Below are 23,817 nucleotides of genomic sequence, written 5' to 3'. Positions count from 1 at the left end.
CAGGAGACCTCCCCACCTCCCCGCAATGCAGGGAAAGGAGGAGATAGTCCTGGGAGGGGCAGAGGCCCTGGGAACACCCCTGGGAATTTGCCTGTGGGTGGTCTCAGGACCCCTCACGGCCCCAGGTTCTACGCCCATAGCCACGGGTCTGTGTCTTGTTTCAGCCCGGTGCGAGCCAGGCAGCCACGGTGGTCAGCAAAGAGAAGTGAGCAGTGCGCTTGGATGCGGCCCAGGGCAAGGGGCTAGGCACCGGCACAGCCCACTCCCTCTGCCCTGCGTCGGCACACGTGGCTCACACCAGGTGCGGGATGAGCCGGGGCTGTGGCAGGTGAGCTGAGGGCTTGGCACTGAGCCCATGACACCTGAAAGGCACCTGGAACATCAGAAACAGGGAAGCGGGCCTGCTGGCACACATTTCCCGGTGCACGATGCCCCACAGGGCGGGTGCCTCTACAGCCAGCTCCTGCCCCTGCCCTCCTCACATAGACCCCACACCTGGCCAGGGCCCAGCACCTGTCGGTGGCCAAGATGGCCCAGGTGGAAACACTGTAATGCTTGGAGAACGTGCCAGCACCTGCCCCCAGTGCAGAGAGGACAAACCCAGTCCCTGGGCCAGACTGGCTCTTACCTGGAGCCCGACAGGGGCTGAGGTGCCTCATGAGCCGAGGGGCTCCCGGCATCCAGCTCTCTGACCTCTGGCTCCTGCTGACCTGCAACCCCGGCCTCTCCTTGCAGCCCACTCGCTGTGTCCACCTGGGAACCTGAGGTGTGAGGCAGGCACTTGTTGGAAGTGGGGGCTTTGGGCTCCCGCCCGTCGGAGGCATCTTCTGAGGGCGGGGGCGCCTCGTCCTGTCTCTCAGCGGCCCTGTCGCTGGCCTTGGCTAAGCTGGCAGCGTACGAGGCGCCAATGACGCCTCCCGGGCTGCACTTCTCCTGCAGACGCTCCACCACATCCTCCCTGCTGTCCCCACAGCTCCCACAGCACACGCAGGAATGCAAGAGGCAGTTGGTGGCCGCAGTGCTAAGCTTGTGGGGGCCGCCATCCATCCCCTCGGCCACAGGCTCCGAGGCGGCCTCCTGGGTGGCGACAGCAGAGTCCAGGGAAGTGGGAGATTTGGGGTTGAAGATGACCGTGGCTGAGAGCTTCATGCCCCCTGTTCGGTGGGCGATCATCTCGGCCGTCTCTGCGTCGTCCGCACCTACCTCCCAGCCGTCCAGGTGCAGCCGCGAGTCCAGGCAGCTGCAGGAGCTGGTGCCCGCGAGGCTGGCCCCGCCTGTGCCCTCGGCCTCGGGGTTGTTGTTGTTGCTCAAGTCCTCCTCCTTTTCCGAGGCGGGCACGCTGAGCCCCGCTGCTCCGCCTGGCCCACCCTGCCCTTTCTCCTGGGGGTCGGCCCGAATACTGCCTGCCCACCCAAATGGGCCACCTGGGGACTCCGGCCTGGCCAGGGCTTCTGCCGTCCCCTCTACGTCATCCATGAAGAACACACGCTCCTCCTCGTCACTGCCCGACCGCAGGCGCGCTCTGCGTGGAGAGGCCTCCCCGCCTGGGCTGCCCTCTGCTCCCGGCCTGTGCGCGGGGGACTGGCAGGCGCTGGGCGGTGACAGCAGAGAGGACATCTCGTCCCCCGCTCTGTGAACCATGCGGCTGAGCTGCTCCAGCTCCTGGTCGTCGTACTGCATGGAGCAGGCCAGCTCTGCGTCCGGGTCTTTGGCCTTGACTGAGAGTGGCCCCTCAGGGGGGAGAGGGGCAGAGAGGGCAGGAGTCAGCACGGCGGGTCCCTGCACGTCTGCGCGGATGGGGAACTCCACGTCTTGGGAAATGCAGAGGTTCCGTTCCAGCGTGTGCAGCTCCTCCTCTGTCAGCGTCTGCAGCAAATCCCTACAAATCAAGACAAAACACAAGGGTGAGGGTCCCCAAAGCCACACCAGCCTCCTTGGCCAGGAGCGGATGCAGCACCCTGGAGTCTGCACCAGCAGAACAGCAGCCAGGCACTGAACGCTTGCACCTGAATTCACATGGCACCAGCAGGTCTCCTCCACCACAGATCAAGGCTCAGGTCTCGCCGCCCAGGACAACGGTGTTCAAGGTGGCCGGCTGGGATTCTAGTACAGTGTCTTTTTTAAAACAAGATTCTGGAACCTTTTGCTGAAAATAAGAAAGCCCTGATTGTTAGGCATGTGTTAGTTGCATGAATAAAAACTCCAAGGAGTGAAAAAAATATGTGCTGGTTTACACACAGACCTTCACCCTTTCATTCCGCAAATACCACTGAGCACTGGCTATGCGGCAGGAACCGGGCACTAGGACACGAGGACGAAGGCAGGTGTGCTCCTGCCCTTGTGGACTCAGCCTGCAGTTGGGGGAGGCAGATGATAAACAGGTATTTATACAAATAATGACTGAACTACAATAATGACAGCTGCAACCAAAGACAACGCAAGCCATGAAGGAGGGTGCAGCAGGGCACCTGGTTGAGGCCAGGAAGGCTTCCTGGAGGAAGGGGCATTGAGGCCGAGACCCAAAAGTGCAGTAAATTCAGTGATGCTGAGCAGGAAGCTCCTGCAGCAGGCTCCTACAGGCCGACTGTGGGCTGCTCTCTGCTGGGAGAAGCTTCAGCTGTGTCTGTGGTCTGAGTCCCACATAGGACGTTCCTGCACAGCCATGGCTGTTGTGAGGAAGTGCGCTTTGCAGAGCTGGGCAGAACTTTCATAAGCTGAACCCACCCATGTGAATAGCAGCAAGATTTAGAAGTGAAACCCCAACCAGGCCCCCAGCACCCTGGCTGTCGCATGACATCATCCTGACTCCATAGGCCGAGGCACGCACCTGCTCTGCTGCTCTGAAGAAATGGGAATTCTGTCTACACTCTCTTGTGGCAGGATTTGTTCGCTGATGTTATATTTGTGTAGAATCTCCAGATAAAATATAGGACACTCAGTTAAACTTCAATTTCAGATAAACAACAAATAAGTACTTTTAAAGTGTCATTAGAAATAGTTGTAAGTGTAAGTATATCCCAAATGCTGCTCATTTGGGACATACACTAAAAAGAGTCTGTTGTTTATCTGAAATTCCAACTGAACTGGGCGATCTGCTATTGTATTGCTAGATCTGGCAATGCTATTCTGTAAGATTCACGCATCATAGAGCATGTTGCCATAGGTCATTAATTCTTGTGGCTGCACTGTCTTCCATGGGGTAAATGTACGTAGTTCCTTTATCTGTTACACCTGACGGGTTTTGTGACCCAGGATTTTCGTGCATCTCTCTTAAAGAACACACGAGTGCATTTCTGCTGACTGCACATATGGGGTGGAACTGCTGAGCCAGACAGCAGGGAGGAGCCAGGATCCAGGCACGCCTGCCCACAGCTTGGCCAATAGCATGGCTTGCCCCAGGCCCTCAAGAGCACCTACTGTCTTTAACTGAATCCTTCCTGGTGAGTGAGTAATAGTATCTTATCTTATTATGGCTTTCCATTGTTTTAGCCTAATGACCAATGAAGTTGGTCACAGTTGACATACTTATCAGCCCTTAGATTTTCTCTATGCAAAGTTCCTGTTCAAGCCTTTTGCCCATTATTAATTGGGTTGTCTGCCTTTTTCTTATTGATTGACAGGAGTTCTTTATTAGATATATTCTCCAACTCTTTGGCTTGCCTTTTCATTCTCTTAATGGTGCTTTTGATGAAGGTTTTAATTTTAATAAAGTCCAATTATAACATTTTTTCTTTATGATTAGTGTTTTGTGTCCTGTTTAAGAAATCTCTTCCCACTCCACAGTCACAAAGATGTTCTCCTTGACATTTTCCTCTAAAAGCTTTTTATTATTTTTTAAGACATGGTCTTGCTCTGTGGCCCAGATCTGGGGTGATCATGGCCCACTGGAGACTCAAACTCCATGGCTCAAATGATCCTCCTGCCTCAGCCTCCTGAGTAGCTGGGACTACAGGTGCAGACCACCATACCTGGCTACATATTTTTTATTTAAAAATTTTTTTTAGAGACAGGGTCTCACTATGTTCCCCAGGCTGGTCTTGAACTCCTGGCCTCAAATGATCCTCCTGCCTTGGCCTCCCAAAGTGCTGGGATTATGGCATGAGCCCCCGTGCCTGGATTTTATTGTTTTACTTTTTATATCTACACTTCGTCTGGAGTTGAGTTTTTTGTACAATAATGGTAAGAACCCAGACACTAATAGATAACCATATGAGACGCTTTTCCTCACGTGGTCTTCTATTGACTCAGCCCATTTATTGGAAAGAAAAACAACAATTCCTGCTGTTCGGTAATGTCACGTTGTCATAAATCAGAGACCTATATATGCATTGCTCTGTTCTAGATTTTCTATTCTTTTGAATGCGTGTCAAGTCCATCCTTGTACTATATCTGTCAGCATTACTATAGCTTTACAATAGAAGATGTCTCCAATTTTCTTTTTTTTTTTTTTTTTTAGAAATGGGGTCTTGTTCTGTCACCCAGGCTGGAGTTCAGTGATGTAAACACAGCTCACTGTAGCCTTGACCTCCTGGGCTCAAGAGCTCCTCCCACCTGAACCTCCCAAAGTGTTGGGATTATAGGCATGAGCCATTGTGCCTGGCCTTTGTTCTTTTTTTATGAAGTACACACAGCAGAAAAGCATATGTTCACCTGGAGACACCCACAGGGGTAGTCACAGCAGCGCTATTTGTGGAAACTACCCAAAGCCCATCGAGAGAAGAACAGATAACGTTCTGCTGCTGCTTGGCTATTCCAGGCCCCGTGCATCTCCACATACATTTTAGAATTAGTTTGTCAATTTCTACAAGGAAGGAAGGAAGGAAGGAAGGAAGGAAGGAAGGAAGGAAGGAAGGAAGGAAGGAAGGAAGGAAGGAAGGAAGGAAGGAGGGAGGGAGGGAGGGAGGGAGGGAGGGAGGGAGGGAGGGAGGGAAGGAGGGAGGGAGAAGAAAGAAAGAAAGGAAAGAAAGGAAGGAAGGAAAGAAGGAAGGAGAAAGAAAGGAAAGAAAGGAAGGGAGAGAGAGAGAAGAAACGAAAGAAAGGAAAGGAGGGAAGGAAGGAAGGAAAAAGAAAAGGAAAGAAAGAGGGAGGGAGGAAGAAAGGAAGGAAGGAAAAAGAAAAGGAAAGAAAGAGGGAGGGAGGAAGGAAGGAAGGAAGCTAGCTAGCTTCTGGGATTTTGATTGAGACTGCATTGAACTCATAGATTAATCTGAGAATAACTGGTATCTTCATAACATCAGGTGTTCCTCTCTCTGAATGGAACTGCTGTCCAGGGCTTTAAAAATTTATGGTAATAACATTTTATAACTTTCAATGGAGGTCTTGGACATCGTTAATTTGATTTATGCTTACGTATTTGATATTTACTGGTACTACCACAGATGGTATTTGCTATGGTTTGGAGGCGGTTTGTCCCCATCAAAACTCAGGTTGAAATTTAGTTCCCAATGTGGTGGTGTTTAGAGGTGGCGTCTTTAAGAGATGATTAGGTCATTAAGGAGATTAATGCCTTTCTCATGAGACCAAATTAGTTACCACAAGAGTGGGCTGTCATGAAGTGAGGCTGCCTCTCGTGTGTGGCCTCTTCGCACATGCCCCCTTCCCCTCCTGCTTCTCTGCCACGTTACGACAGAGCACAAGGTCTGCACCAGAAGTTAACCAGATGCAGCCACTTGATCTTGTACCTCCCAACCTCCAGAATCATGAGCTAAATGAACCTCCTTCTTTTATAAATTACTGAGTCTTAGGTATTCTGTGATAGCAACACAAAATTGACTAAGACAGTATTTTGATTTCATTTTGCATTTATTTATTGCTGGCATACAGAAAGACCATTTATTTTTGTATATTGATCTTTTACCTAGTGACCTTGCTAAATCTACTTATTATTTCTAATAGTTGGAAGATGCTTCTGAGTTTCCTAAGTACTTGATCACGTTATCTACATAGAATGGCAGTTTTAGTCCTTCATTTCCAATGTGTGTAACTTTCTAATTTTCCTTTTATTTTTGCCTTATTGCACTTGCTAGGCCACAATACAATGTTAAATGGAGATAGTGAATAGTAGGCATCTTCTTCCTCATCTCAGGGATATGTGCTGTAGTACACACACAATAGACAACACACACACACAGATACACACGGACGAAATCTGTACCTTCATCTCTCTGTGGCCAGATTAAAGAAGTTCCCTCCTGTTCCTAGTTTGCTAAGAGACGCTTTTCTTGTTCTGCTTTGTTTATTGCTAAGAGATGTTTTCATCATAAAATTGGTGTGAAATTTTTTCAAAGGCTTTTCCTGCATCTTTCAAAATTACATGATTTTTCTTCCAATTTTTAAAATTAATGTGGCAAAACATCAATTTGATTTTCAAATGTTAAGCCAATCTTGTATATCTGGAATACATTTCTCTCTTTTTTTTTTAATTTTTTTTTTTTTTTTTTTTTTTTTCAGACGGAGTCTCGCTCTGTCGCCCAGGCTGGAGTGCCGTGGCGCGATCTCGGCTCACTGCAAGCTCCGCCTCCCGGGTTCACGCCATTCTCCTGCCTCAGCCTCCCCAGTAGCTGGGACTACAGGCGCCCGCCACCTCGCCCGGCTAGCTTTTTGTATTTTTAGTAGAGATGGGGTTTCACGGTGTTAGCCAGGATGGTCTCGATCTCCTGACCTCGTGATCCGCCCGTCTCGGCCTCCCAAAGTGCTGGGATTACAGGCTTGAGCCACCGCGCCCGGCCTTTTTTTTTTTTTTTTTTTTTTTGAGACGGAGTCTCGCTTTGTCGCCCAGGCTGGAGTGCAGTGGCCGGATCTCAGCTCACTGCAAGCTCCGCCTCCCGGGTTTATGCCATTCTCCTGCCTCAGCCTCCCGAGTAGCTGGGACTACAGGCGCCCACCACCTCACCCGGCTAGTTTTTTGTATTTTTAGTAGAGACGGGGTTTCACCATATTAGCCAGGATGGTCTCGATCTCCTGACCTCGTGATCCGCCCGTCTCGGCCTCCCAAAGTGCTGGGATTACAGGCTTGAGCCACCGCGCCCGGCTTTTTTTTTAAATTTTGAGACAATGTCTTGCTCTGTCACCCAGGTTGGAGTGCAGTGGTCTGATCACAGCTCACTGCAGCCTCTGCCTCCCAGGCTCAAGCAATCGTCCCATCTCAGCCTCCCAAGTAGCTGTCAGTACAGATGTGTACCACCATGCTCGACTAATTTGTAACTTTTTTGTAGAGATGAGGTCTCACTATATTGCTGAGGTTGGTCCCAAACTCCTGGGCTCAAGCAATCCTCCTGCCTCGGCCTCCCAAAGTTCTGGGATTACAAGTGTGAGCAATGTGTGTACATTTCTCTTGGTCATGATATATCTTATTTATATATGGTTGGGTTTCATTTGTCTGTATCTTTTTAAGGGTATTTGCATCTATGTTCATGAGAGATTGGTGTAGTTGTTGTTTCTTGTAATATCTTGGTCAGGTTTAAATGTTTAGATTTACTGATCAAAAAAAAAAAAAAAAAAAAAAAGAGTTAGGGCTGGTTATGGTGGCTCGTGCCTGTAATCCCAGCATTTTGAGAGGCCGAGGTAGTCGGATTGCTTGAGCCCAGGAGTTTGAGACCAGCCTGGGCAACATAGTAAAACCCTGTCTCTACAAAAAATACAAAACTTAGCTGGGCATAGTGGTGCATGCCTACGGTCCCAGCTACTCAGGAGGCTGAGGTGTGAGGATCACTTGAGCCTGGGAGGCAGAGGTTGTAGTGAGTCTAGATTGTGCTGCCACACTCCAGCCTGTGTGACAAAGTGAGAGTCTGTCTCAATAATAATAAGGTAGAAAATGTCTTTTTTTTTCTATTCCCTGAAAGAATTTATGTAAGACTTGTGTTATTTCTTCTTTAAATGTTTAGAAGAATACACAAGGAAAGCCATGCGTGCCTGATGTTTTCTTTGTGGGAAGGTTTTAAAATAATGAATTCAACTTCTTTAATAGATATTGGATTAAAAGGTTTTCTATTTCTTCTTCTGTTAGCTTTAATTGCTTTTTTGAGGAATTTGTCCAATTAATTCAAATTGTCAAATTTAGTGATACAAAGTTGTTTATAATATCCTCTTACTATCATTTTAATATCTGTAAGGTCTGTGGTGATGTCTCCTTTCCATCTATATTATTAGTGATTTATGTTTTATCTTTTTTCTCTTGAACTAGTCCAGCTAGAAATTTATCAATTTTATTAATCTTTTAAAATAACAAACTTTTGGGGCCAGGCATGATGGCTCACACTTGTAATCCCAGCACTTTGGGAGGCCAAAGTGGGCAGATCACAAGGTCAGGAGTTCAAGACCAGCCTGGCCAACACAGTGAAACTCTGTCTTTACTAAAAATACAAAAAAATTAGCTGGGTGTGGTGGTGGGCGTCTGTAATCCCAGCTACCTAGGAGGCTGAGGCAGAAGAATCGCTTAAACCTGGGAGGCAGAGGCTGCAGTGAGCCGAGACCATGCCACTGCACTCCAGCCTGGGTGACAGAGCTAGACTCTGTCTCAAACAAACAAAAAACCTAACTTTTGGGTTTGTCTTTCCCCTACTATACATTTGTTTTGCATTTCATTGACATCTGTTCTTATTTTTATTATTTCTTTCCTCCTGCTTTCTTGAGGTATTAAACTTATTTTTCCTAGCTTCCTTAGATAAAATTTTACATAATTGAATTTCATCCTTTATTCTGCTCTAATTTATAGCATTTAGTGCTATAAATATCCTTCAAAGCACTGCTTAGGCCTCATCTTAATTTTCATTTTTTTTTTTTTTTTTTTTTTTTAGAGATGAGGTCTTACTCTGTTGCCCAGACTGGAATACAGTGGCAGGATCATAGCTCACTGCACCCTTAAACTCCTGGGTTCAAGCAATCCTCCTACCTCAGCCTCCCAAGTAGCTGGGACTACAGGCGTGTGCCACCATGCCCAACTAAGTTTTTTATTGTTGTTGTTTTAATATGTTAAAGAAAATTGAAGGGGGCAAATTAGATATGAGGATGAAAAATTTAAACAGATAATTGGAATCTATACAAAAAGTTACTCAGGAGGTTGAGACAGAAGAATCAGTTGAGCCTAGGAAGCAGAGGTTGCAATGAGCCAAGATCGCACCACTGCACTCCAGCCTGGGTGACAGAGTGAAATTCTGTCTCAAAAAAAAAAAAAAAGAACATGAATTCTGGCAATTGTTGGATGTACTGTGACACATGTAAGTTAGGTCAAGTTTGTTGGTTTTGTTATTGAGATTTCTTACATCCTCAAGGGTTTTCCTGTTAGTTCCATCAGTTATAGAGAGATAAATTAAAGTATCCTGCTGGTTTTGGATTTGTCTATTCCACCTTATATTTCTGTTATTTGCTTTACAAAAGTTTTACAGCTATGTTATTCCGCCCATACACACAGATTTGGGATTGTGACATCTTCCTACTGAATTGCCTATTTTGTTTGTTTTGTTTTGTTTTGTTTTTGAGACAGAGTCTCGCTCTGCCCTCAACCTCCTGAGTAGCTGGGATTACAGGCATGCGCCACTACCGCCTGGCTAATTTTTGTATTTTCAGTAGAGACTGGGTTTCACCATTTTGGCCAGGCTGGTCTTGAACTCCTGACCTCAAATGATCCACCCACCTCGGCCTCCCAAAGTGCTAGGATTACACACATGAGCCACCGGGCCCAGCCTTATGTTCTTCTTAAAAGTATGTGGAGGCTGAGTGCAGTGGTTCATACCTGTAGTCCCAGCACTTTGGGAGGCCCAAGTGGATGGATTGTTTGAGCCCAGCAACAACAGCTCAACAACAAGCTCCTGTTGTTGCTATTTTAACCCAGACCAGTAAACTTAGTTTTATACTTAGAATATTTAGTCCATTCGTATTTAATGTAATCACTGATGTGGTTAGGTTTGTATCTTTCATCTAATTATTTTTTTCTATTTGGTCCATTTGTTGTATCTTTTCTTTCTCTGTTCTTACCTTATTTTGGATGTTTTTGCTTCTGTGAATTTGCTAGTTATTCATCTTTATTATTTAATGTTATCCTAATATTATAATAGTGATCCTTGATTGACCACATTCTAATATAAATAATTTATTCAATCACATTTCCAATACAACTTTAAAATTCCATTTACCCCTTTCTGTCTTTTCTGCTACTTGTATCATGAATTTTACTACTATGTATAATTTAAACTCCACAGACACTACAATTATTTTGTACAGTTAATATTCATTTATATTAACCTACACCATGTTCTTCAGTCTCTCTTGCATTACTTTTTTTAACACAGGGCCTCTCTGTCACCCAAGCTGGAGTGCAGTGGCACAATGATAGCTCACCGCAACCTCAAACTCCTGGGCTCAAATGATCCTCCCACCTTAGCCTCCTGAGTAAGACGGAACTACAGGCATGCCACCATACCCAGCTAATTTTTTTTTTTTAAGTAGAGAGAGCGCCTCACTATGTTGTCCAGGCTAGTCTCAAACTCCTGAGGTCAAGGGATCCTCCTGCCTTGGCCTCCCAAAGTGTTGGATTACAGGCAGTAGCTGGGATTACAGGCAGGAGCCACCGCGCCTGGCCTCTCTAGCATTTCTACATTTCCCTCTGATATACTTTTTTTCTGAAGAACTCCAATTAATTGTTTTATGTGCAGGTTGCTGATAACAAATTCCTTCAGTTTTGTGTTTTGTAATAACTCATGAAGGCAAAATATCACCTTCATTTTTGAAGGATATTATTGCTGGTTATAAAATTCTGATTGTCAGTTATTTTCCTTCAGCAGTTTTTGTTTTGTTTTGTTTTGTTTTGTCTGTTTTTGAGACAGATTTTCACTCTGTTGCCCAGGCTGGAGAGCAGTGGCATGATCTCTGCTGGCTGCAACCTCTGCCTCCCAGGTTCAAGTGATTCTCGTGTCTCAGCTGGGATGACAGGAGTGCACCACCATGCCTGGCTGATTTTTGAATTTTTAGTAGAGATGAGGTTTCACCATGTTGGTCAGGCTGGTCTCCAACTCCTGGTTCAAGTGATCCTCCCACTTCAGCCTCCCAAAGTGCTGGGATCACAGGCGTGAGCCACTGTGCCCGACTTCCTTCAGCAGTTTAAATATATGTTATTTCACTGCTTGTCGGCTTCCCCTGTTTTTGTTTGTTGAGAAGACAGCTATCCATCTTATGTTCGTTTCAAAGTAGTATGTCCTTTTCCTCTTGCTGCATGTCAAATTTTTTGTCTTTGTTTTTGGCAATTTCACTATGATATACCCAGGTATGCTGGTTGGTTTTTTGTTTGTAGTTTTCTTGCTGAATCCGTGGCTGGAGATTTTTGTCTTTTGGAATTTGGGGAAATGTTTAGTCATGATTTCTTTGAATATTGCTTCTGCCCCTTCTCTCTATTCTCTCTGGGGCTCCAATTATGTATTTTAGGCCTTTGGAATTTGTTACACATGTCTCTTATGTTCTATTCCGGTTTTCTGTTGTTGTTTCTTATTGTTGTTCCCCTCTTTTTTCCTGTCTGAGCTTCAGTTTGGGTCTCTTCTATTGAGCTATCCTCAAGCTGACTACTTCTATATTCTGCTGGGTCCAATCTGCTATTAAACCCATCTACTGTGTCCTTATTGTCAAATTGTGAATTTTCTTAGCTTTAGAATGTCATTTTTTTCTTTCTTCCGTCCTTTCCTTTCTTTCCTTCCCTTTCTTTCCTTCCTTCCTTCTTTTTCTTTCTTTTCCTTCTTTCCTTCTTTCTCTTTCTTTCTCCCCTTCCCTCCCTCCCTCCCTCCCTTCCTTCCTTCCTTCCTTCCAGATGAAGTCTTGCTATGTCGTCCTGGCTGCAGTGCAGTGGCTATTCACACTCTACTGTAATGGTACAATCCCACTACTGATCAGCACGAGAGTTTTGACCTGCTCCATTTCTGACCTGGGCCAGTTCCACTCCTTAGGCAACCTGGTGGTTCCCTGCTGCAGGAGGTCACCATATTGATGCCAAAGTTTAGTGCAGACACCTGATCAGCATAGCACACTAGAACTTAGAACTCCTGGGCTCAAGTGACCCTCCAGCCTCAGCCTCCGGAGCAGCTGGGACTACAGGTACATGCCACCATGCTTGGTTGTGTCTCTCTGGATAGATTCCAATTCTCTGTTCAATTCTCCATCCTCTTATCTAATTTGCCCCCCTTCTGTTTTCTTTAACATATTAATCAGAACTGTGTTCACATTCTTGGGTGTAGAATCTGGATCATCAGCAGTCTGCATCCACTTTCTGGCTCTTCTCTAAACTATCAGATATATTTATATATTTTCTTGTCTTTTTTTTTTTTTTTTTTTTTTTTGAGATGGAGTCTCACTCTGTGGCCCAGGCTGGAGCACAGTGGTACAATCTTGGCTCACTGCAACCTCCACCTCCCAGGTTTAAGCGATTCTCCTGCCTCAGCCTCCCAAGTAGCTGGGACTACAGGTGCGTGCCACCATGCCTGGCTAATTTTTTATATTTTTAGTAGAGATGGGATTTCACCATGTTAGCCAGGATGGTCTTGATCTCCTGACCTTGTGATCTGCCCGCCTCGGCCTCCCAAAGTGCTGGGATTACAGTATTTTCTTGTCTTTTTTTTTTTTGTGAGACAGAGTCTCACTCTGTCACTCAGGCTGGAGTATAGTGGCATGATCTTGGTTCACTGCAACCTCCACCTCCTGGGTTCAAGCGATTCTCTGGTCTCAGCCTCCCAAGTAGCTGGGATTACAGGCATGCACCACCACATCTGGCTAATTTTTGTATTCTTGTAGAGATGGGGTTTTGCCGTGTTGGCCAGGCTGGTCTCAAACTCCTGACCTCAGGTGATCCGTTCGCCTTGGCTTCCCAAAGTGCTGGGATTACAGGAGTGAGCCACTGTGCCCGGCCAACATTTTAAGCAATTTTGGATTATATGACAGACATTGGATATAAAAGAATCATAAAGGTTACAGATGACGCTTTTTCCACCAGAGAGGACTGCCCCTTTCTCTGTTAGACTGACCGCATGAGGTCCATTATTGCATTCCCTTCAGAAACGGAGTAGGTTGAGGCTTGGCTGCAGCTTAGGTCTGGTTACTGTAGTTCTGAGTCTGCTGGGCTCTCTGTCTTCTCAAACCCCAAAATCTGCAGGAGACCGAGTTCTGTCCTTCCAAGTTCCAGCTCAGCCTCCAGTCACATGCAACTTCAAAATCTGGCAAACATCTCTAGGAGTGTGCTCACGGCATGCTTTGTTGTTGTTGTTGTTGTTGTTTCTTTGTTTTATTGAGATGGAGTTTTGCTCTGTCACCCAGGCTGGAGTACAGTGGCGCAATCTCGGCTCACTGCAACCTCCGCCTCCCAGGTTCAAGTGATTCTCCTGACTCAGCCTCCCAAATAGCTGGGATTACAGGCATCCACCACCACGCCCCGCTAATTTTTATATTTTTAGTAGAGACAGGGTTTCACCATGTTGGTCAGGCTGGTCTCACACTCCTGACCTCAGGTGATCCACCCATCTGGGCCTCCCAAAGTGCCGGGATTACAGGCATGAGCCCCTGCACCTGGGCTCAAGGCATGCTTTTGTTCCTAAGCACCTGGGAACTGCAGGAAGCCTGTTGTCAGGGGGCTTTCTGCCTGTATTTCCTGCTTCTCCAGGACTGGCAGGCGTGCTGCTTGAATGCCCCGAAGCTGCCAGACTGTTCCGCCAGCCCTCATGATTAGATGTTCTTTCTCCAGTGGAGCTTCTCTGCCTGGGAATCCTGGGCCCTGGATGAGCCTGGAATCATCAAATCTTCCCTGGGGAAAAACAGCCAAGTAGACTGCAGCTCACCTTAAAAGGCTCCCTTCCCTGGGGTCTTAGTTCACCCAGTCCTCACTTCCACAGTTCAGGTACCTTTAAAAGCATGATCTTTTGGCTGGGCACGGTGGCTCACACCTGTAATCCCAGCACTTTGGGAGGCCGAGGTGGGCGGATCATGAGGTCAGGGGTTCAAGACCAGCCTGACCAACATGGTGAAACCCTGTCTCTACTAAAAATATTAAAAATAAATAAATAAATAAATAAATAAAATAAAAATATAAAAATTAGCCAGGCATGGTGGCGCACATCTGTAATCCCAGCTCCTCAGGAGGCTGAGGCAGAAGAATCTCTTGAACCCGGAGGCGGAAACTGCAGTGAGCTGAGATCACACCACTACACTCCAGCCTGGGAAACAGCGAGACTCCGTCTCAAAAAAAACAGCTGGGTGCAGTGGCTCACACCTGTAATCACAGCACTTTGGGAGGCCGAGGCAGGTGGATCACGAGGTCAGGAGATCGAGACCATCCTGGTTAACACAGTGAAACCCCGTCTCTACTAAAAATACAAAATATTAGCCGGGCATAGTGGCAGGCGCCTGTAGTCTCAGCTACTCGGGAGGCTGAGGCAGGAGAATGGCGTGAATCTGGGAGGCGGAGCTTGCAGTGAGCCGAGATGGCGCCACTGCACTCCAGCCTGGGCGACAGAGCGAGACTCTGTCTCAAAAATAAAAAACAGGGGCCGGGCGCGGTGGCTCAAGCCTGTAATCCCAGCACTTTGGGAGGCCGAGGTGGGTGGATCACGAGGTCAGGAGATCGAGACTATCTTGGCTAACATGGTGAAACCCCGTCTCTACTAAAAATACAAAAAACTAGCCGGGCGTGGTGGCGGGCGCCTGTAGTCTCAGCTACTTGGGAGGCTGAGGCGGGAGAATGGCGTGAACCCGGGAGGCGGAGCTTGCAGTGAGCCGAGATCACGCCACTGCACTCCAGCCTGGGAGACACAGCGAGACTCCGTCTCAAAAAAAATAAATAAATAAAAATAAATAAAAAAATAAAAATAAAAAACAGGATCTTTCAAATGTATCCAGCAGATTTTCTGTAGTTGCTGCAGCTGGAGAACTGGCCACCACAGCCTGGGCATCCTATCTCTCCCAAAGCAGTAGTTTTGCCCAGCTTTTAAAAAGACATGAAGTTGCCTGGTTGTGTCTGCCTATATTTCCTACATATTGCCTATATTAAAATATCCACTCTAAAAATTTCATATTTTTTGCCAATTATTTTACAACAGACTGCAGGTTCTTTTTAAGGGCTCTACTCGGACACCTCTTTCCGGCTTTCCTCTTCCAGGGTGGCAAGTGATCCTCAGCTGAAGTTAGCAGTTTCTGGAGCTCTGTCAACGTCAGGCCACGTGGACAGTAACAGGTAAGTCCTCAAACCCTGACACTGGAGGAGGTGCAGGCTCATCCGTGGACTCTCGCTGTTCTCCGTGCGTGGGCAGGGGGCACAAGCAGCAGTTCTGTCGGGGCAGCAGGGCCAGCCTGTGGGTGCACACCTGGGTCCCAGCTGCCCTACCCATGGGTGAGGTTCCCCACATCAAGGCCCCAGGGTGGGCAGCAGAGTCACGTTCTATCCACACAGCTTTCTGCAAGGTGAGGTGACTCACACCTGTAATCCCAACCCTTCGGAAGACCAAGGCGGGAGGAAAACTTAAGCCTAGGAGTTCAAGACCAGCCTGGGCAACATGGCAAGACCCCATCTTTACCAAAAAATTTTTTAATTAGCTGGGCGTGGTGGTCCGCCTGTAATCCCAGCACTAATCCCTCGACAGCATTCTGCCTCCAGCCCGTTCAGCTTCATCCCCCTCTCCATTGCCCATGTAGGCCAAGGGCAGATATGCTCCCAGGACGTCCACTCCACTCCTGCGTGGCCTGGGCCCCCTTCCGGCCTCACACTGCCCAGGAGGCTCATTCTCCAGCCACGGCCCAGTGCCTGCGCCACCTTTCCTGTAAGACCCCCATATGTGGGGTGGGGGGCGCATATGCCTTCCCGGTCTAGGTGGCATCGGTCTCCTCTCCTCGCTGTGGTCTCCTCCACGTCACTCGAGGAAGGATGGGACTGCGACCTCCAGGTCCAGAGGTCCCATCCCCCCCAAGCAGGAGGGAAGCAACGACAGCCATCTCCCAGATGAAACATGGACTGAACCAAGCACCCCTGCCCCTCAGCCCACTGACACCAAGGACCACCTGTCAAGGCCCCAAGAGCTCACAACCCCATCTGCAAGGGTGACAGGCAGCCCATAGCCCATGGGGTCACTTTCCACTGTCTGGACTCACAGGACCTCTGGCCCTCATGGGGCAGGGCTCTAGGCTTCTGCGTCCCCGAAGGAAACCTGGTTGCAGTGATCAGGGGCTGTAGTAGGAAATACCGAGCTGTCCCAGGCCACAGGGCCAGGGTGGCACACGGAGGACATGTGGCCATGGGCTTCATGTGGCCCCCATCCCTCCAGGAAGCCACAGCTGGGTTCTGTCGGCTCAGGCCGCCCAGCAAAGCCCTTGGCCCATATGAAGGGAAGGCATCAGGTTTTAAAAGGGGGGGTCCCCCACGCGGACACAGACGTAAACCAGTAACTAAAGACAAAGGGCATAGGTAGAGCACCACGACTGCAACAGAAGCGAGCGCTTTGGGGACGGTGGGGACAATGGGGACGGTGGGGACAATGGGGACGGTGGGGACAATGGGGACAGTGGGGACGGTGCGGACAGTGGGGATAGTTAGCTGTTGCTGCACTATGTCTGGAAGTGTGAGGTTCACTCCCCCAGCTCAGCCCAAGAGAGTGCCCACCCCATGCAATGCCAGGCAGGGGCCAAAGCCAGGACTCTGTGACCCCCATGGGTCGTTTGTGACCCCCACCCCGCTCACCAGGAATATTAACCGGCCCATCCTTCCTCGCAGAGAGGAGGAGGACCTGGAGGCAGCAGCTAAACATGACTTTAGTGCCCACCGGTGGCCCTCCTGTCCCCCTCCCCTCCCCCATCTCCTCTATCTCTATCCCCACCTTATTTTCCGCAGCAACGTGTGGAAGGGCCGGAACAGCTCGGACATGTCTTCTGCCTTGCGGTCCAAGTTCAGGGGTCCGTCCGCATAGACCACGAGGCCACTGCATTTGAGACACAAAAGCCAGGATGTCAGGCCTGTGGCCCCCTGGGTGCCGCAGACAGCCCAACTTAACCACCTGCGAAAACCACGGCCGCTGGGACTCTGCAGCGTCACTGTCCCGGCACGGCCGCCGCCTCGTGCTTTGCCTTGTGTGATTGCATCATAAATAAGTTTAGAAAACAGCAGTAAAAATTATTACCCAGACTTCACCCTCTTTTGCAGTTGATTAGCTTGTGTTCACTGGAGGGGTCATAAAGTAATCGGAAAAGTGTATCTGCACACATCGGTGCTGCAATCACATAAATTCGCCTCAAGGTTTGTTACCAAAACCTACCTTCTTGCAAGTTATAAAAACTGGATTTGTGGTTAAATTTATCTGCAGAGCCTTATGAGAACTGGACCTGGAACCACCTTCTCCAAAAGCAAAACCAGCTGCAGGTGTGAGCTGAGGCCCCGCACGGGTTCCCTTCCAGCAGCCTGGCCAATGCTCCACCACCCCACAAGACCAAAGCAGCCTCCCCTCATCTCCCACACAGGACCCACCTCCCTTGTGGTGCCCACCAGGCCCCGAGAAGCTCCCCTCCCCAGGACTGCAGCCCCATGTGGCTGAGGCCGGTTTTCCTCACTGTCCCTACCCCAGAGTCTGGCTCAAGGCCTGCTGAAGGACAAGCTTCCCAGATGCCACCTCTGGCGGCCCCCACTCCTCTCTGTGCACCGTCCAGCCCTGCCCAGCTCCGAGTGTGCCTTGATCATCCATGTCTCAGCCCGTCTCTCCTTGAGGGCACCCATCCCAGAAGACCTTCTCTGGGTGCCTCCTCCTGGGTCTCCTGGGACCAGACCATGTCTCAGGTGCCTGGGGAGTATCCACCCACGAAATCGTCCCCTGTCCCTCATCATCATCATGTTCTTCCTCATCAGAGCACAGACAAGGGCCATGTGGGCTTGTCTGTGTAAATGGAGCACCACCGGCCTGTGTCTTTCAGCAGACGTGACACCAAGGTCAGGCCCAGCCAACACTATCCAACACCAAGTCCCCGGCAGCTCAGGGACAATCTCCTTGTCCAACGCACCCAGCTCAGTGAGAAGGGCTGATAAAGGGAATTGAACAAAGGGAATGTTTTTCCCTAAAAATCGTTGGGTTTCATGTGCAAAAAGAAAGATTTGAAAGTCACAGGAAAAGTATGTGCACTGCTGCCTCTGGGGCATGGGGGCGCCAGGCCCTGTGGAGTGGCCAGCTCAGCTGGGCAGGAGGCTGTGTCCTGACCTCCTGTCGGTGAGCGGACAGCACAGCCAGCCTTCCATTCTGCTTGGTGTCCTTTGTGGCTCTTACATGAGCTGTCTGTCCTGATTAAACGAACAGTATTCAGGGGACAATTACCCAAACCGAGCCTTAACTCTATGGGTGAATCAGGCAGTCTCAGGACAAAGGCAGAGGGAAACAGAGCAGGGGAGGGGGCAGCCCTGACTCCAGCGGCCGGGCCTCAGGGAAGCCATCCCCAACCCCAGTAGAGCTCCTCCCTGCTGGGCATAGGACTCAGCCCCGCAATGACCCGTGCACCCAACGTCTGCCCGTCTGGAAACCTCGCTCCTGCCTGCTCCGGGCAGCAGTGTGGCCGAGGAAGGTCTCAGCTGCCCCCCAGGGCAGTCAGCAGGAGTGGGGGAACGAGGCCTGCCCATAAGAGTTGCTGGCCCAGGTCCTCAGAAAAGAACTCGTTCATCAGGAGGCTCAGACCCAGAGGCTGCTGTGCCACCTCCTCCTGGGAGCCTGCGGGGACCCAAGGACCCCCGGGCTGTATCCCTGCATCCAGCCGTGTGTCGGCTTTCGCGTGCTGGACGAAGAGCCAAGCACTCCACGGTGGCCGAGCCCTGCTGCTCAGCGACTCTGCAGGTGCCCGAACTACAGAGAGGAGGCCTGTAGGACGGGAGATCAGGCTCAGGTGCTGAAGTAATGGGGTGTGGGGGCCAGAGGTGGGGAGAGGTGGGGAGCAGTCCCCAGGCAGCAGCCAGAGGCTCAGCATCTGTCTCTGCACCTGGCCTGGCACTTGCAGGAATCTGGCTGAAGGGGCTCAGAATGAGGCCTGGGAATGAGCCATTGCTAGAAATGGTGGTTCTGATGCAGCTGCTGCCCATGGCTACAGCCCGACAGGCCACCCAGGACTGTGTCCACGTTGCCACGAGCAGGGGTAAGGCAGTCACCCACCAGTGAGCCTGGAAAGCTGGATCCCGGGGTCTTGGTGTGGCCAGGGGTGTGGGGGCACCGTGAGGGGCCTGGCCCAGATCCAGCTAAGGTGAGCAGGCCAGAGGACACCCTGCACAGTGGAGAAAGCTGGGCCCTGCTGGAAGTGGGGGTGGCCAGTCTTCCCTTTTCTTTTTTCAAAGAAATTCATATAACAAACAATTGTTTTAAAGGATATGATTCTGAGGCATTTTCTGCATTCATGCTGCTGTGCACCCATCACCTCTCTAGTTTCAAAAGGTTTTTATCACCCCAGAAAATACCCTTTTAATAATCACCACTGACTTATTCACCTCAGCCATGGCAATCCCTCATCTGCTTTCTGTCTCTCTGAATTGGCCTATTCTGGGTGTTCCATGTAAACAGAATCACGTAATGCGTGACCTTTGTGACCGGTTTTCACCTTGCACCACGTTTTCAAGGCTCATGATGCTGTGGCACGTGGCGAATGTTCCCGCACATACATTTCTTCATTCATCCACGGGTGGACGTTTGGATTGTTTCTGTCTTTGGGCTATTATGAATAATGCTGCCATAAACATTCGTGTAGAAGTTTGTTCACGGACATATGTTTTCATCTCTCTTGGGTATATGCCTAGAAGGGTATGTGGTATGACCATATGGATCACATAATTCTATGTTTAACTTTTTAAGGAACCACCAACTGTTTTCCGTAGCAGCTGCGGCATTTTACACTCCCGCCAGCAATCCAAGGGTTTTGACTTCTCCACACTCTCACTACGTATTCTTTTCCAATTTTTTTGATTACAGCCATCCTGGTGGGTGTGAAGTGGCATCTCATCATGGTTTTGATTTACATTTCCTTAATAACGAATGATGTGGACCATCTTTTTCACGTGCCTGTTGGCCACGTGTATATCTTCTTTGGAGAAATGTCTATTCAAGTCTTTACTCATTTTTAAATTGGGTTGTTTGTCGATTTGTTGTTGAGTTGAAAGGGTTCTTTATATGTTCTAGACATTAAATCTTCAACAGATATATGATCTGCAAATATTCTTTAGGTTGTCTTTTCATTTTTTTTTTTTTTTTTTTTTTTTTTTTTTTGAGATGGAGTCTTGCTCTGTAGCCCGGGCTGGAGTGCAGTGGCCGGATCTCAGCTCACTGCAAGCTCCGCTTCCCGGGTTTACGCCATTCTCCTGCCTCAGCCTCCCGAGTAGCTGGGACTACAGGCGCCCACCACCTCGCCCGGCTAGTTTTTTGTATTTTTAGTAGAGACGGGGTTTCACCGTGTTAGCCAGGATGGTCTCGATCTCCTGACCTCGTGATCCGCCCGTCTCGGCCTCCCAAAGTGCTGGGATTACAGGCTTGAGCCACCGCGCCCGGCCTTCATTTTCTTTATAATGTCTTTTGATGCATCACAATTTTAAATTTTGATGAGGTCCAGTTTCTCTTTTTATCTTTTTGTGGTGGTGCTTTTGATGTCAAATCCATTGAAAAATCTGAGAACAGGAAGACTTACCCTCTGTATCAAAGTTCTCTAGAGAAACAGAACAAGAGAGAAAGATTTATTTATTTTAAGGAATTATTTCATGCAATTGTGGGGGCTGGCAAGTCCAAATTCTGCTGGAGACCCAGAGAAGAGTTGACATGGCAGCTCCAATCCAAGGAGTCTGGAAGCCGGATTCCCTCTTACTTGGGGATCTCAGTCTGTTTCTCTCAGGGCCTTCCACTAATTGGATGAGGCCCACCCACATCACGGAGAGTCGTCAGCTGTACTCAGAGTCTACTGATTTAAATGCTAATCTCATCTTTAAAATACTCACAGCAGGGTAGTGCTGACATGCTTTTCAGAGGACAGGGAAGGTTGTATCCACATTGTACAGTGGATGCTACATTGGACACCGATGGGAAGAATCATCCATTCAAGGAAGCATGACTTGTGTTGAACAAGACAAGCTGGGTGAAGCATTTGAAGGTGCTTTTGAGGTACTGATGTAATATTCAACTGATCTTCAGTCCTCCCCAGGTGACAAAAATGACCTGGCTTTCATCAACCACTGTCCTCACGTCAGAGGAAATTCCATCTGCTAAGAAGTGTTGCCCACAGAGGAACCTGTGTATAACTGGAGAACCATAGTAGCAGGAAGAAGCTCTGACCATTTTAATACCTTCACGAATTCCCACGTAATGCCAAGATGGCATCTTGTATCCAGGGGTAGATAAAACCAAAGACATCTTTCCATTTATATTGAAAAATAAAGAAAAACTTTAGGGAAAACCTTCAGGGAAAAAGAAAAGTCAACCAGAACCCCGTGACTTACTCAGAAAATTGCCAGGGCCCTGAGGAATGATGGAAGAACTAGAGAAATCGCCAAAATCCAGAGGAAGCTGACCTACCAGTTTACCAAGGCCATCCTCCAAAGACTCTATCTTACTTCTCGGGGAAAGCAATCTTCTACTCACAGTGTGTTCAGCCTGATCAAGAATATCTCAGTTTAAATAACTAGAATGCAAATTATAACTATACACGTGCCAACTACCATGAGCTAAGTCACCCTGATTGCTAAATATACTCTCACGTTTCATGGTTTCCTGGCATCAGAAATCCCTACAAGCTTCAGGATTTTTCTCTTAAAGCAAATGCTGAAGAGAAAAAAAAAAAAATTAAGTTCATTATTGCTATCTTTTGTCAAATAGCATAGAATCTATACTAACTTGGTGGGAAATACTGCCAATGAACAAATTTATTGTTGGAAATGACCAAGCCCTATGTGAAAGTACTGACTAAATGGCCTTGCTCTTACTATTCTCTATTCAACCACTTTCTTCCCGATTAATACGGCCAGTACAGGAAACTAATAATGATTCAAACATTCTTCTGTCATATACTCAGGTGAAAACATCACTCTAACCTGTATCTGCTGGCTTTACAAAAAAATCATTTACAAAAAAAAGAATGCACATGATAAAAGCATTTGTGCAAAAATACATTCATGGCTTTAAAAACTTCAGTGAAAATGTATATTCAGTTCCCTTACTCACATTTTTTTCCTTTCCCCCTTGTCTTTAAATCTTACTTTTTCATTTTTCTTTTAAGAGACAGAGTCTCATTCCATTGCCCAGACTGTAATTCAGTGGCATGATCATAGCTTACTGCAAACTCGAACTTCTAGGCTCAAGTAATCCTCTCGCCTTTGCCTCCCAAGTGGCTGGGACTACAGGCACACACCACCACACCTGGTTTTTTGCCGTTGGGATGAGGTTTCATTATATTGTCTAGGCTGGTCTCAAACTCCTGGCCTCAAGCTATTCTGCTGCCTCAGCATCCCAAAGTGTTAGGATTACAGGCATGAGCCACCAAACCCAGTCTCTTACCCATTTTTGTTGTTGTTGTTGTTTTCTTGCTGTTTAATTTTTTGAGTTCTTTATATATGTTGGATATTAACCCATCAGATGTATGAATTGTAAATATTTTCTCCCAATCCGTAAGTTGTCTCTGCACCTTGTTGTTCCTTTTGCTATACAGAAGCTTTTCAGTTTGACGTAATCCAATTTATCCATAGTTATTTCTGTTGCCTGCACTTTGGGGCCAAATCCAAAAAGTCACTACCCAGACTAATGTTGTGTAGTCTTTCCCCTAAGTTTTCTTCTAGTAGTTTTAGAGTTTCTGGTCTTATATTTAGCTCTTTAATCCATTCTGAGTTGATTTTTTTATATGGTGTAAGATAAGGGTCTAGCTTCATTCTTTGACATGTGAAAATTTCAGATTTCCCAGCACCATTTATTGAAGAAGCTGTCCTTGTCTTCTTGGCACCTTTGTTGAAAATTAGTTGGGTTCCCTTCTGGGCTCTTTATTCTGTTCCACTGGTATGTGTCCTGTTGTCTTCTTTTTGCCAATTCCAAGCTGTTTTAAAATTACTATAGCTTTGCAGTAAAGTTGAAAATCAGGTAGTGTGGTATATCCAGCTTTGTCCTTTCTGCTCATGACTGCCTTGGCTATTCGTGGGTTTTTATGGTTCTATATGAATTTCAGGATTTTTTCTCTTTTCATAAATAAAATGATGTTGGGCTTTTGAAAGGGATTACATTAAACATGTAGATTTATTTGGGTAGTATGGACATTTTAACAATATTAATTTTTCCAATCCATGAAGATGGAATATCTTTCATTTGTCTTCTTGAATTGATTTCATTGGTGTTTTATAGTTTTCAGTGCACAGCTTTTTCAGCTCCGTGATAAAAATTATTCCTTAGTATTTTTTTGTAGCTATTGTAAATGAGATTATTCTCTTGATTTCTTCTTTCAGATAGTGTATTGTTAGTGTATAAAAATGCTACTAATTTTTGTGTGTTGATTTTGTGTCCTGGAACTTTACTATATTCATTATTAGTCCTAACAGCTTTTTTGTGGAGTCTGTAGGGTTTTCCACATATAAGATAAGGTTGCCAGCCGGGTGCGGTGGCTCACACCTATAATCCCAGCACTTTGGGAGTCTGAGGCAGGTGGATCACCAGATCAGGAGTTCAAGACCAGCCTGGCCAATATGGTGAAACCCTGTCTCTACTAAAAATACAAAAATTTAGCCAGGCATGGTGGCGGGCACCTGTAGTCCCAGCTACTCGGGAGGCTGAGGCAGGAGAATGGTGTGAACCTGGGAGGCGGAGCTTGCAGTGAGCTGAGATCGTGCCA

The 23,817-nt window shown here is 47.7% G+C and overlaps 1 protein-coding gene and 1 pseudogene across 1 annotated transcript in view; one reads left to right on the top strand and one right to left on the bottom strand.

Moving 5' to 3' along the window:
• The window catches only part of ZFYVE28 (zinc finger FYVE-type containing 28), a 165,354-nt gene that overhangs the window by 34,924 nt on the left and 106,613 nt on the right, over positions 1-23,817 (bottom strand). The window contains exons 8-9 of the mRNA XM_050792260.1: positions 16,830-16,931; positions 629-1,879 (exon numbers count right to left, since the gene is read on the bottom strand). Coding sequence (XP_050648217.1) covers positions 629-1,879; positions 16,830-16,931 — 1,353 coding nt within the window. The remainder of the gene's footprint in view (positions 1-628; positions 1,880-16,829; positions 16,932-23,817) is intronic.
• On the top strand, positions 21,060-21,694 carry LOC126955581 (transcription factor Spi-C-like; annotated as a pseudogene).

Source organism: Macaca thibetana, chromosome 5 (genome assembly GCF_024542745.1).
Source record: "Macaca thibetana thibetana isolate TM-01 chromosome 5, ASM2454274v1, whole genome shotgun sequence".
Taxonomy (NCBI): Eukaryota; Metazoa; Chordata; class Mammalia; order Primates; family Cercopithecidae; genus Macaca; species Macaca thibetana.
This window is presented reverse-complemented; position numbering and strand designations above follow the sequence as displayed.